Raw genomic sequence first — 18,716 nt, forward strand, 5'->3', positions numbered from 1 at the left:
AGGCTTTGCTTTGGAGAGAAAAAAGATAATAATGAATGACTTAAAATAACTCTGCTGAGGAAAATATAAGTTTGATTTCAACTGCAGAGGGAATAACTTTTTTCCTGGCTCACTCACTGACTCCAATAGAAGACCAGCAAGATCTGATGCGACTCCTGCAGAGACCTCCCATGTTCAAAGCATCTGGGAGCTTGCAAGAAGTACTGTAGAGCTTGAATCGGCTCTAATATGTTACTGATTGCAATCCATGACATCTCCGCAGTGCTTTAGAGATCATCTATGTACTTCACACCTGGAAAACAGGCAATACCCTTCTATGGTGTGATAGGCAATGGGGCCAGGTAGTAGCACACTGGAAGGATGGTGGAGTGATCTGGATACGGACTTCAGACTTGGCGAAAAGTGACTTCAGCTGTGCCGCAGTCTTTGTGTATACTTGGCTAACCACTTAACCTTCCTGTGTCTGAAATTTTCCACATATAGAATGGGCACGGGAGCATTTTCTTGTGCTCCAGGGACACTGGGTGATGAAATGCATCAAGGAGTGAAAAACCATGCACTGGCAGAATGACTTCTGTTGCTGTGAGCAGAGGACAGCAATGGCATGAATAGAAAGCACAAGTTGAAACCTCACCAGCAGCATTGTTTTTGCTGATGAACAATGGGACGTTTCCTTCAGTAAATCATCTGTTAGTCTTTGTTTACCTGACCAGCGATGGCACTAGTGGGTTGGGAATATCATCCTGATTGGTACCAGTAAAACTTTCATACCACAATCTGCCACTCCTTATTCTGGAGGTGCCATGTGTGTAATGGAAAATAAATTTATTTTGAGATGTTAAAAAATGTTATTGAGACCATTCTTATGTTCCTCCTCTGTGAAAAGAAGCATCAGTTACTACTCAACTAACCACACAGACCTCATGGGAGGCCATAATGATCTTTAAAAAAAATACTAGAATAGTCTTTCTATGCATAAAAATGTCAACATTTTAAACTCTTGCCATTCGAAGAAACTTCTATAGGGAAGCTGTGGATTTCCAGCTTTCTCAGTGGTATCTGAAACAGGATGGATGGTGTGAGGGTTAAAGGTGGCTTTATGCTGCGTTTGTATTTTTCTGACCATCAGACCAGAAAAGATTAGCTTAGTCTCTGATGCAAGTTATAGTCACCTCAGGGCTGTTCTAACATATATACCTGACCAAATCATAATTCAAAACCAGGTCTCACTGAAGCAGGGGACTCTTGGAACATGATGTCTTGTTACTTGTACTATTTGTCCTTTGGCCACATCTGCTAATTAAGGGGAGGTTTATGCATTTCTTGGCTATGTGGGGGTTTCCATATAGCAGGGAACTTAAACCAGCAATGCCCAGCAACGTTAGCAGAGGGCAGGATCTCTTTCTGACTCTATGGAGTCAGGTAGCAATACAATTAACTGAAACAGCATGATGTTTTCTGTTCTGAAGAAAAGAAGTCACTGGCTTCAAGACTAGATCTTGCCTGTTTTGGGCCTTGGGCAGGTGTTGTTTTGGAAGGGACAAATCACAAAAGTCACCGTGTCTGTTTAAACTAATAAACGAGACAAATGCACGTTTTCCAGGGAAGAGATACTTCAGCCCTGAGAAGAGGCCATAACCAGGTGCACTAGAAGGCTACGCAGGCTCCTGGTGAGTTCAAGAGATGGTATCTGAGGAACCCAGCATGACCCCATGACCCAGCAAAAACCCATATGACACAGCAGTACCTGATATAACCAGTGCAAAATCACCACGATAACCTGGCGTGACCCACAAGATTGACCCTGTGACAACGTTTGATTTATAACAAATGACATGGATTTAATCACTCACCGGAGAATGCCGAATGACGCAGCACAGCGTTGCTCACTGTGGCTCTACTGAACTGGCATGCTCTGATTGGCTTCGGCAACACACCCATTGGGTGATTCATCCAATTAAAGAGCGGCCAATCCTCCCAACGCTAATGAAATACATCTCTATTTTACTTGTAGCACTTTCTAGCAACCCACTTAGGCTTTTCTGCTGCTCTCATCACCCTAAGGTATGAGCACATTGTAATTGATGGACAGCTGGTTTGCAGTTGAGGTTAAAAGGAAAACCTGGTTCCTAATAGGACAGAGTTGAATAATTTGTGAGTTTATAATCAGAATACAAATGTTCAGTCAGCTAATTAATTACCATACTGGCTTAGAACAGGTTGGATGATGTCCCCCACCCCAATAACATTAACATAGAATTGTTAAGGACTGTGTGTACTAAGCAAACTAGTGTTAAAACATTGTTCTAAAGTGTGTCAACTATGTCTCAAATATGGTTTGAGCTTTCCTGCAGATCATGAGAGAGACATTGTGGTTCTTCTCCACTGGAAGGAAAAGATAACTTCAAGGTGCATAGCAAACTGCCCACTAACATCACTAATGTATTAGCATATGTCAGCCAGAGCATAGATATAGTTTGGTCCTCAAATTCATTCCAGCTGTTTCACCCCATTTAATAGTACAAAACAGCAAAGAATTTTGCTTAAATTCCATCTGAAGACATTCTGTACGTGGGGGAAATCCTGAATGACATAAGTTCAGGGACATATGAATGTGACGGTAGTTTAAGACTCTTTTCTCCTCTGTCATTCTGGACCAATTATAATCCCGACATGCTGGAAGATCTAGTCCACACGTGAAGAACAGCCAATAGGGTCTGTCATGAACTAAACTGGTTCAATAGTTTTGTCTCAACCCTCATGATAGACCTAATTTTTCCTATTAGAACCTCAGTTTCCCTTACTTCTTTTGCATGTCCCTTGGTCTAACATCCATGAGGTCCCAGCTCACTTCCTTCCCTGCATGAAAATTAAATCTCCCCTCAGCTGTAGGCTCTACCCCAATTCCCCACTCATTTTGCTGCTGTACAATTAAAAAACAGATTCTCCCTCATTTGCTCTCACCACCCTCCTAATCTAATGCCCTGGTGTTATAACAGCATGTAGAGATGTGAACTGATCTGCCTCCCATCTTGTCATCTCCTCTCACATATCCAACCCAGTTCCCAGGGTCTGATTTTGTACAACTATGAACATCTATTCTTGAAAATTGATCACTGGCCCAGAGGCTAAATGTTTGTTATCCGGGAAAAAAAAACAAAAAAAAAAAACAAAAAACCCCCCGACATTACAATTATTCTTATTTTAGATCCTGAAAAGGGCAGGAAGTCCTGCTACATTAGCAGTGGAAGGAGCAAGGGTGGCTTAAGAGGGTCTTGACAGGTTCATAAAGTCACAACATTTGAAAGCAAAGTCCACATTTGATCACCTATCAACAATTTATCAATAGCTCAGTGATCAAAAACAAAGCTCTTTCACTTCATTAAACACATTCAGTGCCGTTTGCTCTACATTCCAAATGGCTGAACTGATGTTCCAATGCAGCCTATTTTTAGTATTTCTGATTGGTTCATTATTTGGGAAAAGCTACTGACTGTGTATCTGCTGCAGACATCTAATTCTTCACGTGGATTCTAAAGAAGAGCAGAGCTTCATATAGGTCTCAAGAATTTGTTTGGATGTGGGTTCAACCTCTGTCCCTGCTGTGGTGCAGCTCAGTGAAGTGATGGCCATGGAGCTTTCCTCTCCCTGAGTCCTTTCCTTTGTTTGTATTACGGGGAAGAAGCCATGTACCATATTACACCTTTTTCCAAGAAAACTAAGATCAAGAATGACAGAAAACTAGCAGTCTCAGTGAGAATTAAACAAGCTACTCAAAATAAGTGCTCTCTTGTGTGTCTGAGTAAATTACCACCTCCAGATCAGATTTTATTTATTTTCAGATCAAACTATTTCTTTGCTGGTAAATCCTGCAGTTTTGTTATGAATCCAATGAATTTTCCCTAGTAAGCAACAACCCTAGAGACAGAAGTGGCCGTGTATCCCCAGGGCAGATACCACACGGGCAAAAGCATTCCAGCATTGCCTCTTCGGCAAGCTTCAGCCCTCATGTGAAAGGACAGGATCTGCAGGTCACATGGAGATTAGTCTTTGTGTCCTCCAGCCATGCCTGCTGAAACTGCAAAGGAGAAGTCCAGCTGTGATGGCATCTTCTGGCTCCAGATTTCTCAAGCACTCGGAGACATGTCTGGGACCAAGCTCCCTTTCAGAACCCCAAATAATACAGTACCCCTCCCATAGGAACAGAATGAGATGCGATCATTCATTCTTTTCAGACCACCTGTGGTTACCAAGTATGGGGAAAAAAACCCCTCCAACCACACAGGCATGCCTGTACAGGGATACGGGAATTAGATTTGGATTGAGAGCTGAGAGAGGCTCTTACTATAAATCTCCATGGCACAATGTAATGTGACCTTGCATGGGTCTTGGAAGCAGCACACCTGAGTAAGCGCTGCGTCCTGACAGCTCCCAGACACACTGCTAATTTGCCCGTCCAGAGCACCATGCTTGAGTAGCCATTAGGGCTTGAAATACCTAAGCTAGCTTGCTTGGAGTTATTTGGGTATCATCTCCTTCTGGTGCTGGGCAGACGTGCCCTGTTCTGCATTCTGCTCTGCCTGGAGAAGGAGGTGAAGTCAATTCTAGGTGTAATACCCTCTTACTGATGTCAAAAGCAACAATGCAGAAACAAGTTCTACACGCTTGCTGTCTTCTGCTTTGCTGCCTTTCATATGTCATTTGTCATCTTAGATTGTCACTTCTTTGATGTAGGGATGACAGCTTTTCTGTATGCACAGTGGCTAGCATAAAGGTGTTCCCACCCTACCTGAAGCATTTTGATGCAGACGCAATGGCGTAATGGCAATAAGAGGTGAAATACTCAGAAACACTGCCGAAGAGCAGCAGCCAGAGAGGAACATTAAGTTTTGGTTCCCCTGCTTTACCAAAGATAATCTGGCCAAACCACGGGTTCTCTGCCATGAAAACTGTGCCTCAGGCCTCCAGAAGAAGGACAAATTCATGTGCTTACAGCTGTAAGACCAGCAGAGATGCCTCAGGGAAGGAGGTGGCCATATCTGTCTTGAGTTGCTGATATAGATAAATTTCTTGGTACCATCGAGTCCTAACAAAAATCTTATACCCCAGCTCCTTTGGTTCTTCCTCTCCCCAGCTTTCCTTTGTCAGACTTTACAGCACGGAGCCACGACCACTGGTCACACTTTCCAAATTGCTGCAGGTCCATGGTTGGCTGGTCTGTGTGATCGATCCTGCCCTGTCTATGTGTGTCTAAACCCTTCTTTCTCCCACAGGCTGGAGCAGGGGTGAGAGGGAGAAAAGGCCTTTAGGGGTGGCAGATGCCGGCATCAGACAAGAGAAAATCCATCCCATTTCACAAGGCAGAGAAGATGGATGAGGAGGTCTGTCTCTCCATCCATCAGCTCCAGCTGATATTCCTGCTTCTCTCAGCAATTCAAGTCTCTCCTACCTCTGAGTCCCGGGGTTTCTCCTGACTCACCCTCCTCTTTCAGACCATATTTCTCAATTACCTCCTTCCAGCACTCACGCTGCATTCCTATTACCACCTCCCCATGGTGTGCCGTGGCCAGGTCCTGGGTCCTCTCTTGCCTAGTGTTTCCTTCTGGCCAGCTGTGCTTTCCAGCTGCCACAGACCCTTCCAGCCCCAACCGTCCCTCTGTTTCCAGCATGCAGAGGTGCTTTCCTCCACAGCCGAGTCAGTCTACTCCCAGAAACAACCCATCCCTTCAGTTTCTGCATAAGAATATAAATCCTCCCTGGCCTTGGTGCCTTTACATCCTCACAGTGCTCTTTCTCGCAGTCTTGCTTTGCTCTGAATGCTTTCCCCCTCGCTGTTCTTGTAAATGTGGGCCAAGCTGTAATGATGCAGCACACAGAAAAACACCTTTCTCCTGTGATCTTAGACAGCCCCTGAAATTAATTCCTGGAAAGCCATTCTTGGCCTTTCTGAGTTACGCTTTCCTGTGAACACACGGACAAAGTGATGACTGAAGCGGGGAAGAATAGAGCGATGATTGGGGAAGAGTGGTGCAATGATTAGGTGGTCACCTGAAATTTAGCAAAATTGTCAATCCCGTGCTTTTCCTGTGTGCTGTGCTGCTGTTTGTGTTGCAGTTCACTCGGCAGGGTAGACATGTTCGTTTCTCTGTTGCTCCCCTTCCCAACAGCAAAACAGCTGCACTGCTCTGCTCTGCTCTTGGCAGTTGTTTCCTTCCAGACTATTGAGTACGGCTGCAATGGAGGGGTCTCAGCTAGAGGACACTGTGCAATGTTTAGCTCCAATTAACCTCCAGCATCAAGCCTGTTCACAGCTGCTCTGTTACCCCAAACCATTGCACTTCATGATAGACCCTCTCATCCTCCCTGTTTTCCTCCCAAACCTCCTATTGAACTTTTCTATGAATTTTCTCTTCCTTGAAAGGAATACATGGCTCCTACTTTTGGAGACACAAAGGGAGCAGGAGATTTAAAAAACTCCACGATCGAAAGACTTAGGGGTCTAGCCCACTGTGCAATCCCTCCCAGCCTGGAAGATAGGAAGGAACCTAGCCCTGGTTATTTCTTGAGGGAGCAGCTACATGTCTCCACTTCTGTTGTTTTACAGGTCAACTTACAATTTCTCTTTGTGCTGCACACACTGAGATGATAGGGCTCCAGGCAGGCAAATTATTTGAGGAATATCTGGGACAGAGGCTTCTACACCAAACTAGCACCCCCTCATCCCAAAAGCATACACTGCAGGGATGCTCTGAGGCAAGTTGGAGGAGGTAAGAGCCTGGAGACAGCTATTGCTGGACCTTTCCTCTCCCCCAGCTGCCTTTCCACAGTGTGTTGGGGATCTCTATCTCTCACTCAGTTGTTTTTTCTGGATACCAGCCCTCTTGCTGTCCCCCAAATACTCTAAACCAGCTCTTCACCCTGCCTACAATGTTCCCACTGTCTGTGGCCAAGCATGAACGCCCAAATGCAGGGAAACCATCCATCCTGCAGTCATGTCGTTCAGTCAAACTTCATAGTTGCTTCAACCTGTACTTTGTCTCACCTCTCAAGCACCATTCCTTAGTCTCCGAGTATTTGATTTCTGTCTCCAACCCCCGCCTTCACGGGAGATGACATTCTTTTCTGCTCGAGTCCTTTCAGGCGCTACTGATCTTGAAGCTCCCCAATTACAACCACTTTTCTTGTGATGGTGACACCTTAAGAGACAACAGCAGCTGCCTATAAAGGGCCTTTGCCATCTGTTTCCTCTGCCACTTCTTTGAGACAGCTCTAGCTATATACAGAAAAATATTTATCACAGTACATTCACTCCCTCACTCAAAAATGAGCAAGAGAAAAATGTCTACTTTCATGATTCTGCCACTGCCCTTCAAAAACCCGTGACCCTCAGCCTAAGGAAAAGGGCAATGCTTGAATCTAAAAGGAAGCAGCAGAAATTCTTGATGATTGATCCCTTGAGACCCTGTACTCTGAAGGCAATTCTGGGAGGCATCTGCATTTGGAAATGACTCCTCATGGCTGGCTGAAAGGCAAAAGTCAGAGCCAGGCCACTTCAACTCAACCACCAAGCTTTCATACCGACCATGTCTGAAAGGAGATGCACGTGAGCACGTGTGCGCGCGTGCACACACCCACACCCCAACACACTTAGTTGTCAGTCCTTTTCCACCACCTCCCCATAGAGGTTGAACGGGATGGGATCAAGGGGAGTAGTTCCTACCCAGGAGGACTATGGGCTAGAAATGTAAAGGAAAGAGAAGAAATGTCATCGGGGTGAGGGCTGGGGGAGAAAATGGCAGACACGAGAGATGGTGTGGAGAAAAAGGGAAGAAAAGAAGAAACAGTGGATTCTGAAGGTGACTGATGGAGACAATGAAGAAAAATTGAAACCAAGAATGAAAAAAAAAATTGAAACTAAGAAAGAAAATTGTTAGGCAACATCTTCAGGAGGAAATAAAGCTCCAGGAACAGGTTCTCAGAAATTTACTGGTTACAATGGACAGGTCATAGTAAGGTTGCAGGAGTCAGCAAATAGGGTTGAATCAAAAGTGGTTTGATTGACAGTGCTTGGTCTATGATACTGAATGAACATGACCATAAACCTGGGAAATATTCAGTGTTCAAGTGTGATCCATTGCATTGCAGATACACTGGTGTATAAACAAGACCTGAAGAGAAGCTCTCTGAGCGATAGCAAATTTAAGAATGAAATGTAGTTATGAAGCAGTGGGAGGAGGAAAATAAAACAGACACTAAAAAAAAATCATGTTCAGCAGGAGAATGAAAACTGAGAAATAGGAAGAGAAAAATCAGAAAGGGATAGAAAATCCAGGGAACGGAGGTGGATAGTGTTATTCTTTATTTGACAGAATGTATACTTTCTACAACAAGCTAAATCGGAAATTTATAGTTGTTTGCTTCTAGCAAAAAACACACATCAGAAAAATTCCTACCCATGGATAGGATGGCATTGCATTCGCAAGTTTTTGTATACCTTCCTCATTTTCTGTTTTTCACAGCTAGCCTGTAGGGGTATATGCTCTGGGGGAACAGGAGCTGCAGGATAAAGGCCATACGCTTCTCTGGGGAGTTATAGATTTGATAGGAAGCTAGTATAAAAACTTCAGCAGCCTCTGCCACAGAAACAGAAGTGGATTTCACCTATCCTGCAGGGCTTGTTATGAAAACTCTGATTGTGTCGTTTGGAATTTTATGGGAGAGCTTTTCTGTAACACAAAGAGGATAAATGGGGCTGGGAGACAGAAAGCTGTCAGTAAATAAAAGAGATTCAATGAAAGAGAAATGCAGAAAGAAGAAAAAGAGAAAGGTGAATGCCAGGGGGTTCGTGGTCACCTCTGTCATTTTACACGCTCACGGATCCAAGGTGAGGAGTCCGTAAGAGGATTTTTGCCCCTCAGGGAGGGCAGCCAGGTTGAATTTTTCTAATAAGGGTGAAAGATGATGAAGATGGAAATAGTTAAAAAAGGAGCTGCTGGACTGGATGAACCGCTGCCATAAATAAGTGCAGAATCTCATTAACTTTGGGGCTCACTCACACTGGAAGTGAATTTAGCCCTTAGTTTGTCAGGTATGGCACTGGCAAAGCGGGGACACGCGGTGACCTTGGGGGCACGGCTGTTTAAAGCACGCACAGCCCTTTCTCAGCCTCATTGTCCCCTTGCCTACATGGACAGCGTGAGCAGCGTGGCTCCATCCCAGTCAGTGAGGTTGCATCAGTGCAAACGAGGGGAGAATCAGGCCTTCATCTCTTGTGCATAGAAACACTACAGTATTGTACGTCATCAGATGCCAGTTCAGTAATCATTTCCACAGATACAAGAGAAACGAGACAACCTTGTTTCTAATTTAGTCATGATAGCATCAAAGAGACCCAAAGCCTATTGCTTTCTGGGAAGCAGGGACTTCAACAATAATAATTATTTGCACATATATAGCACCTTCATTGCTACCTACTTACTTTATACCCTGGGGTGTGAAGAAAAAGGACTCCACTTAATTCCATATGCTCTTAATTGCTCTCTATCCCAGATGCTTCCCAGAAAAATATGATAGAAATACCTAAACTCTCTGTTAATTTGTCAAATTAGGGCAGTCATTGACACCAGCAGAAACGCAGGCCTAGTTTGCATCTTATATTGCAACTGAGTAGCATAACATCTAGAAACAAAAGAAATGCCAGACTAAGTAAATCTGAGCTCCATTTAATCCCTGACAAATGTTTCAGGGAAGAGGCAAGAACCACATGGCAGTCAGACAGGGGATAGACTGCCCTTGTGAAATGTTATCCTAGTTTTTATGGCTACTGGCTTAATTGCTGAATTATGAAACACCCAAAATGCTGTTCACATCCATTAGGAGGACGCTTAATTTTCGTGAACTCTGTCGTAAATGCCCACTTGCTTGCTAAATGTTGTTAAAATCTTGGCCACGGGAGCTCCGGTGGCAATGAGCTCCACAGCCCTGATATACGCATCAAATGCGAAAGCTTTAACTGGGTCTCCGGTGACTCACGTCAGGTCCTCTTGTCTGTGTGCTACAAAATGGGGAAATCAAGAGCTACTGATCCATCTTCTCTAGCCCATTCATTATTCAATACAATCCAATCGCTTTCCCTCTCATTCACCTCCTTTTCCAGGCAAACATGTCTAGTCTTGCAGGCTGCCTTCATACGCACAGTCTTTCCTCCTCCTCCTCCCTGTCCCCCTTTTAAGAACCCTCTTCTGACTTTGCAAAGCCCCCCCCTTGGATGGCCCTTGCTCCTGCACTCTCTGCTGTCCCCCCTGCTCTATCCTTTACGCCTGGGGACTTGCTGGTGGTGGATTTTCTGTCTACAGCCATGTGCTGCACTGGGCCGCTAACAGCAATAGCCCTGTTTCTGGCATCCAGCGAGCCGCCGTGGTTCATGTAGAGCCCTGCACAGTACGCAATCCCCCTTTTCCCAGCAGGTACCCTCTGACCTGACTCACTGACGTTCATTCAGCTTGATCTTTGAGATCCACAGGGCCCGGAGACCCCAGCCCCGTCCATTTCACCCCCTTAGGCGTTCCTGAGCATCTCAGAGAAAAACCATCCCCCTGTAAATAGCTTGAAAAGGATGACTGCTTGCTGAGCCACTTCTTCCTGACAACCAGAGATCCTTCACTGTAGTGCACAACACCTGCCCCAGGGTTATGGCTACAGAGACCCTTATTTTCCATTTGGATCCCGGCCTGATCCATGTCTGAGAGTTGCCAGGGAGGGTATTTCGGGCTGCTGTGAGCTCCTTCCAGCCCAGTTAGCTGGCTGCATGCAGATGAGCCAGCTCATCAGCTGAGCTGCCAGTGAGCCCTCCGGCCACGGGAGGTTGGAGGCAGCAAAGTGGAGGGATGTCGGCTTGACCACAGGCAACGAGCAATGAGGGGAGCAGAAGGAGGGGCTCGGGTCTCACCCCCCCTCAGAGGCAGCTGGGCTGTCCTGGGGGGCAAGAGAAGACAGCGGCAGCAACTGGTGTCATACGCTGCTTCGAGGAGGGGGAATACTGGCCAGAGAAAGGAGGAGGGGGAGAGCCGGAGAGGGGATGGAAGAGAGTTGCTTTACAGCGTGGAAGCAGCACGGCTCCAGAAGGATGGGGTCCTTCAGCTGGGGGGGGAATGACTGTACGGGAGGTGGGGGAAAGCCAGGGGGAAGTGATGGCAGGAAAGAGGACAGAGGGATGAGATGGGAGGAGCAAGGGGGAGACAGGAGAGCAAGGGCAAGATAATATAACAGAGGAAAGAGCAAGGGGGATGGGCCTCAGAGAACTTGGAGAGAAACAGGCAGAAATAATGAAGGAGAAGCTGCTTTTGAGAGAAAGCACAGAAGAGACATGAAGATGAAAGAGAAAAATAAAGAGGAAAAACAGAGGAGGGAAACGAGAACAAATTAAAATGGAGATGGATAGAATGAGTCAAAGATGGAGGGTGAGGAAAAAGCTGGGGTCATACAGGCAAGGGAAAAATAACTTTTAGGTGTACTGTATTTACAATACGTTCTGCATATGCCTGACCTGTTCTGCGCTCTGCGTTTCCCCTGCCGGGTAGCTGTCGCCTTGGGATGGAGGCTGCGGGGGAAGGAGACGGAGCGAGAACCCCACCGCTAACCCATTCCCCCGGCAGCAGCCCCCTTCCCTCCCCGAAAGCCCCCTGAAAGGGGGAAGATTTCTTGCCCGTGAAAGGCAGCGGCACATCCCCTGACAACGAGTGCAATATGGAAGGGAGAAGCAGAATGGAGCAGCGAGGGCTCCCCCCTGGGATAAACCGGGTATGCTTGATTGGGAATCTGCTCTTAAAACAGGGGCAGGGGGCAGAGCCATCTGAGAGCCTGAAATGTTCCCTGCTCCCCCCGGCAACCTCCTCGCTACTGCTTTTAAATTAAATAAATATGGAGATTCTGCTGTCAAACCTCAGCGGTCCTCCTCCCCCCAAACTCTCGCTTAGATCGTACCAAAGCGCAGCGAAGTGAGACGGGGGCTCAGAGGGCTACATGGGGAAAAATATGGGTTAAAAAGGAACCATTGGATAGGAATAGCTCCTGGTCTTCCTGGCAAAGAGACATTTGTTCTATCTCTGTGTAATTTCTTTATACATTACTGCTGCCACACTGCATCTCCATGTCCCTCCCACTGCATTTCGCTCTCACTCTCTTCAGCAAGGCAATTTCTGGTGCATTTCAGGACAATATTAACCCATTCCTCTTTCTCTGTCAGTAGGAAGATTCGTAATCTAAAAGCAATTTAAAAGTCTGTTCTAGCAACTCTCTGGTGAGGAACAGCGTTTCCTTGTCAAATCTTACAAAGGAAATGAGCTTGCAGGTCTCAGCCCCTCAAATCCCTGCCTTCTCGGTGACTTACAGTCAGGTGTGAATTCAAGCTGCAAACCAAACCCACCCAAGTCCGGGATCCCGAGTCATTCTCCCTCACCGTCTGGCACCCCACTTTTTAAAAACCTTTGTCTTCCTCTTCATCCAAGGCCTGTCTGGCTCTGCATCCTCCTTCTCCCCGGCAGATGCAATGCCGGCAGCAATCAGCTATGTGCCGGGCCATTGCCTCCTGCTGCATCTCAGGGCTGTGCTAGGCTGCTCCCGGTCCTGAACCGTGAAGACACGGAGACCCCAACTTAATCTACTGCTATTTTCACTACGTGTTCATAAAAGCCCCTGGATTAGGACAGCAAGAGTCAGGGGAAAGGACCCCGGTAGATTTGTGGATCCTTGGAAGTAGGACGGCAGGCAATTCCGCAGTGCATAACGAGGGATGCTGAGAGAAACGAAGGGTAAAAGAAAGGAAATTGGGAAAGGTAAGAGGGAAGATAAGGAAAAAAAACACTCATAAGATGGGTGTGAAAGGAAAGAGGTGCCCCGGGAGCAAAGAGCAGTGGGAGAAGGCAGTGTGAGGAAGCGATGCAGCGCCAGAATTGTCTGGCAGAAGCTTGTCCACTGCCTGTGCCCTGCCTCACTTTGCTGTCAGCTCTTCATTTTTGCAAACACTGAAACTGCACTTAACTCTCATGCGCTGTTCAGATATAACAAGCTGGAAAGGGAACAGATCAGCTCATTAATTTTCCTTGGGAAGGGTCTCTAGGCAGGAATTATTTTCTGCACCAACATCCATTCAATTACTTGCCTTCACACCAGTCAGATCTACAGGGATGTCTAACCCCATGCGCATCACTCATGCCTGCCTGCCCTGGACTCTTCTCTCCCTCCTTCTCAGTATAAAAGCCTCCCAGACCTATCCCTTTCCTAATAATAATGACAACATGACAAAACTAATAACCTACAGATATAAAATACATTTCATTTGCTTGCTTCGTAAGACCCTGATAAGGCATCATCGCTCACTTTTTGAGATCCTGCAGGAGATCTACAGGAGCTAATGAAAGAATTAGACAAGGCATCACTCATAATAAAAAGTGGTTTTAAAACATTGGGTGCCAAGAAGGAATTAGGCTGGAAGATCCGCAGCCATTTCGAAGTTGTAAGAGGTGCAGTATCCATGTGTGGCATGAGCTTGCAGATCTCAATTGCTTGGTGTACGTGTGTGTTTTGTGCCTACGCAGTTAAAGGGCTGAGAAAGGCCATTTTTCTTGAAGGGCAAAGATTTTTGAATGGCCCGGGGACACATTTGGGCAACCCCAAAGTCTGAGAAAGAATTATCTCAAGGAAGATGAGGAAAAAAAATCAGAAGTGTGATCTGCAGTAATGGGAACCGACACCACCTTTCTGCTTTGGCCCCACCATGGAGCAGGAGCTCACTGTAGGACACAAGAAAGGGGGGGAAAGAAATCCTGACAGAGGAGGAACATCCCAAATGACACTCCTTTGTGGAGCAATACAAAGATCTGAAAATGCTGACTGACATCCATTGTGAGGAACAGAATGACTGAAGAGAAGGGAACCCCAAAACTGAAAGCCTGGGGACCAAATTCTCTAAGAGGAACTTGCAATTCTGACCGCAGCGTATCTGTGTGTACGGCCTGAGACTGAGTCCCCACGTCCATTTTTGCTACTGGATATCTTGGCCAAGAAGAGAAAAGACAATTTAGCACCATATTTTGAACACGAGGAGCCCACCATCTCTGACAGCCTACAGTGTTGACTAATGCCAGCGTTCCCCCGCATCCCCAGAAATGAAGGCAACCTCATCAGAGGCTTCCTACCAGTAGCAGGAGGCAGTTTGGGCTCTTTTTTTGATTATTTTCTTGTTACAAAGCCTCCTGCCTTCACTACCTCCCCTCACCCTATAGACCTGTCCTGACACCCACCCCAGGCAGCAGAAGCCCGTCTGTCCCACCCGCTTTCTCAGGTGTCTTTGCCACCCCGTGGGCAGGCTGTGAGCAGAGTCCAAGGGTTTTGCCGTTTTTACAGCCTCCTGGGACCAAGCCCTTCCCTCCACAAATCTGCCCCCCCTCTGTATCACGGGGGAAAGGAGCCTTTGCTGCACCCTTCTCCCTCCAGCTCACCAGCAGGCAGCTTTCACCAGGGAAAGTGAGTCAACCAGGGACACCTTTCTGATTCCTTCTGCTGAGAAAGAAGATACCCCCCCTCTAAGGGGACCAGACGTGACAGTAAGAGACCCGCTGTCCAGGGGCCGGTGGGGATATTTGGCTGTGCTGTTCTGGGAGCAAGAGCGTGCCAGCCACCAGCCCATGCAGGCTGTGGGGCTGCGGGAAGCCAAACGGAGGCATCCCGGTGCCAGACCTGTGCCGTACCCCCCCCCAGCGAAGCAAAACCCGTGCTCAGGCCCTGCTCGGCATGTGGCCGTAGGGCTGGTTTTGCTTTCTGCTGAGATGCTCTTGCTACCCAGCCTTTATCCAAGTTTTGGTGCAACCTGTGCCCTCGGGCTAGGAACTCAGAGCTGGGCTCAGCTCCGGTGTGGTGCATTGCACCCTCCTACACCCCCACTCTCGCCGCTTCTGCCCAGCACCCAGGGGCTGGAGGAAGGGGCCAGCCCAAGATTTACACAGCTGGAACACCCTGCCAGGGCCATGCAGCTTGTGCTCAGGCTGCATTTCACACCCCTCGTGCAAGGCTGCAGTTGGAGCCCGCTGGAGAGCATCAACAGGGAGGGCAGGGGGATTGGGCTGGCGGCACAGCGTGGGGGGGGGCCGGGGGCACTTTGGAGCTTTTAATTGGAAGCATCCTGGCGCTTTCCTTTGCAGTGCAAGCCACTTCTCCAGAGTGCCTATGGGGTCCTGTCAGATGTAAAGGAGAAGGAGCCCCGAGCTCCTCCGATCTGACAAACCTCACCTGCCCCTTCCTCCTCCCCCTCAGACCGCGTCCCTCTGGGTACGGCTCCTTGGGCAGACAGACATGATCCGAATTCACTGCCTCTCCCGGCCGGGGTCCTCATATCTCCTGTCTCCACCCCAGCATCCTTCCACCCTCCAGCCTGGGGACACAGCTCAGGAAGGGAGTTCTTCCCCGCAGCCTCCCTTCCCCGCATGGCTTTGCGTTTGGGCTTCCTCCCCCCCCACCTTCCTTTGCTCATTAATTTTTAATTAAGGAGACGTCTCCTTCCCCGGTTGTAATGAATAGCTGTGTGAAAGGCTTTTCATTTTTTGTTAATATATACCTCTATATATTTATCTATTTGGAGGAAATGTGTGCGTGCGTGTGAGCGAGTGTGTTTAAAATATCCCCCATTAATTTACTGCTATTGATTTTCTGGCGTGGAGACAGCATATAGTATTCAGCATAGAGCTCCTCTGCAGGATATGTTAAAAGGCAGCAGTTTGGGTTGACAAAGGGCACTAAATGCAGTATGCGTCAAATAGACCATCGCTCAATGAAGTCACTTAGCTATTCAAAACATGTCCAGCCATCACTCAACCGTTTGCACCAAGAACGGGGGGGGAAATTCGCGCTTCTTCCCGGACACAACCATTTCCAAACAGCAGCTTTAGCTCGCTTTGGTGAGAGACATCAGAACATACATAGTTTATTCCCCCCTCCCCCCCTGCCTTCCATCTCCCAGTGCCGGTCTTAGAAAACCCGTTCTGCAGTACCCGCTCCCCGTTCTCTCCCATCGGGGAGCTCCAGGCACACCCAGCTCTGGTGGACACTGACAGACGCAGACATTATCCCTGGATGTCCATAAAACCCCCGGCAGCCCACCCCTCCGGCTGGGAGCTGATTCATAAACAGGGCTTTTACAATAGGCTGTAATGTGCGCTCTTCTGCTCTCGCTCGCTCCTTCTCGCTACGTGTGTAACATAAACCATGCATTTACATCGGTTGCCCCTATCCCTCCGGCACAGGCTGAAGACCACCTCCCCAGCCCACACGTACGCCAATAGCAGTACTGAGCAACACATATTTAAAAGCGAATCACTGGCCCCTCTTTTCTTTCCCCCTCCCTTAGGAACGTCTGATTCCAGAAGTTGGCTGCGGCGGTGTCTCTTCTGCCATCAGACATGTCACTGAGTTGCTGTTCAGTTTCACCACATCAGACTTAGGCTGATTTTTCCATTCAGAGACTTGTTTATTTTTAGCCTTTACCATAAACCTTAAAAAAAAAAAAAAAAAGAAAAAAAAAAGCCCCAAACAAAAACCCACCCCCCAGCAACAAAGAAATGGGTGAAAAATCCCAGCCCCAAACCAAACTGATCAGCCGCCAACTAGACCCCTCTGCACCCAGCCCAGTGAGATGTGGTTGCTTACAGACATTACGAAATGCTCTGAACTCTGGCTCGAGATGACTGGAATCATTAGCTTTACTGTATGAGGCATTTTGGACATAACAGGGTTGCTTGCTTTTCTCTCTTTTTCCCTCCTAAAGTGAACTGATAATTGCATCCAAAGTGCTTTGCACTCACCCCCTCCCCACATCACCCCTCACTCCCGGTCTTGTCTTTGCAAATAAGCCATTTGCAAAGAGAGCAATTCTTTCACTCTGTGGTTACAGCCGGAGCACAGCAATAATACAGCATTTGGGCATTGCTTTCCCAGGCAATACAAACAAGCTGAAGACAGGCAGACCGCACGGTTGCTGTTTGAAAGGGTCTCCCGGTGTTTTTGTAACGCACACATTATTCCAGTTGGAGGGGGGAAGTGAATTTTGGGGGATGGGGAGGGGGGGGAGTGTGGGGAAGAGGAAGGGAGAAGGGAACGGAGCAGAGAATGTTTTGCCTGTCTTCTTGCCTCCGTGCCCTGAGTAACTGAGCCCACCGCTCCTGATCTGTGGTGAAAGGAATGAAGTGAGAAAATGGTGGAATGTGGAGGGATTTATTTTGGGGGGGGGGAGAAACGTGGGGTGGTGGGAGAGGAGAAGGGGGGGTGGAGATCCGGAATCAAATACCTTCCAGGCAGCAGGTTCTCCATAATCCAGAATGGGTCATGACTTCCTCGTTCTTTTTGCTGGTTTCGTTCTCACTGACAGTTTTAGTCTTGCAAACCCCTCTGGAGTAAAGCCAGTAGTCGGTCCCCACAGCTATGGTCATCAGGCTGAAGGCAGCGAAAGCACCAACGGTGGTTAAAAGCATCTGAACACCTCTGTCAAAGAGCCCCATAATTCTTCATTATACAAATACCCAACCGCCTTCTGATTCTTGGGGTGTGTGTGTTTAATAAAATAAAAGAATAATAATTCCGACTAATAATATAATGGGTATATATAGAGAGATAGATATCAAAAAAGGGAGGTAAGAAAGCCCAAGGAAAAGAGTGTAAATTAGAAAGACCACACGGGAAGAGGCTTGCCTTTTAAATCGGAAACGTTCTGGTTGAAATATAAAAAAAGGAAAAAGGAAAAAGAAAAAAAAAAGAGAGAAAAGAACCAAGAAAAACCAAACAAATAAAGAGAGAACCCCCCCCAAAACGAGATGCCTTAATCCCTTTTTCTAAAATTCTGGTCTCCAGTTTCCATATGTAATGGCTAATTTGGAGATGGCTTCCACAGTGAACAGGGGAGCAGCAGCAGCATCCTCAACACAATCTCTCATTATCTGGACCTAGACAGTTAGAGACTGTAAGAGCAGAGATGCAACCTTCAGTCTTCTTGCTTAGCTCTGCAGCCTGCGCCATGAAAATCCTTTTCCTTCCCAGTTATCTTCCTTGGGTTTTTATTTTATTTTTTTTTTTTCCCCGGCAGCGGCAGTCGCTCCAATCCTCTCTCACTTTCTCTCGCTTGCTTCTCCTTCCTTTCGCTCGCTCCTACCACCAAGCCAGACCGCCCAGTATACTGTAAGCCCTTGATTTCAGCTGAACAGGTGCCGAGGTCTTGCCTCCCATGGCTTTTCCGCACAGCCGCGGCGCTCGCTCCCGGCGGAGGTGGGCGAGGAGAGAGGGGGGCTCCTGGGGGCGGCGGCGGGGCGGAGAAGGAGGAGGAGGGGGGAGGCGGCTTGGGGGGAAGAAGAAGACCGACGAGGAGGAGGAGGAGGAGGAGGAGGGGGACAGGCGCTGCTCCCCTCCCGGGCGGGGGGCGCGGAGCGGAGCCCGGCTGCTGCACCCCCTGCCCCGCGGTGTTCCCCGGCGACTCCCGGACGCCGCTACTGCATCGAGGCGGCGACGGCGGCGGCGGCGGCGGTGGCGGCGGCGGCGGCGGCGGCGGGGACGCGGAGCCGGCCGGTTCCCCCGCGGTGTCGGTAGTAGCGGCGGCGGCGGCGGGCGGTGCTGAAGGACAGCTCCCCGGGCGGCGGTGCGGGAGGAGCGCGGCCGGGTCCCCGGTGCTGCAGGACAGC

The 18,716-nt window shown here is 48.0% G+C and overlaps 1 protein-coding gene across 2 annotated transcripts in view; it reads right to left on the reverse strand.

The window, feature by feature from the left end:
* The window catches only part of CACNG2 (calcium voltage-gated channel auxiliary subunit gamma 2), a 52,686-nt gene extending 34,365 nt beyond the window's left edge, over positions 1-18,321 (reverse strand). Inside the window, exons 1-2 of one of the 2 annotated variants that reach the window (XM_052790557.1) lie at positions 18,024-18,320; positions 17,336-17,481 (exon numbers count right to left, since the gene is read on the reverse strand). In XM_052790557.1, the coding sequence (XP_052646517.1) occupies positions 17,336-17,477 (142 nt within the window). In that variant the 5' untranslated portion in view covers positions 17,478-17,481; positions 18,024-18,320. Of the gene's footprint in view, positions 1-17,335 lie in introns of both variants that reach the window. The other variant, XM_052790556.1, reaches the window with a different exon arrangement.
* Between the last annotated feature and the right edge of the window lie 395 nt (positions 18,322-18,716).

This window comes from Harpia harpyja, chromosome 6 (assembly GCF_026419915.1).
Source record: "Harpia harpyja isolate bHarHar1 chromosome 6, bHarHar1 primary haplotype, whole genome shotgun sequence".
Classification (NCBI taxonomy): domain Eukaryota; kingdom Metazoa; phylum Chordata; class Aves; order Accipitriformes; family Accipitridae; genus Harpia; species Harpia harpyja.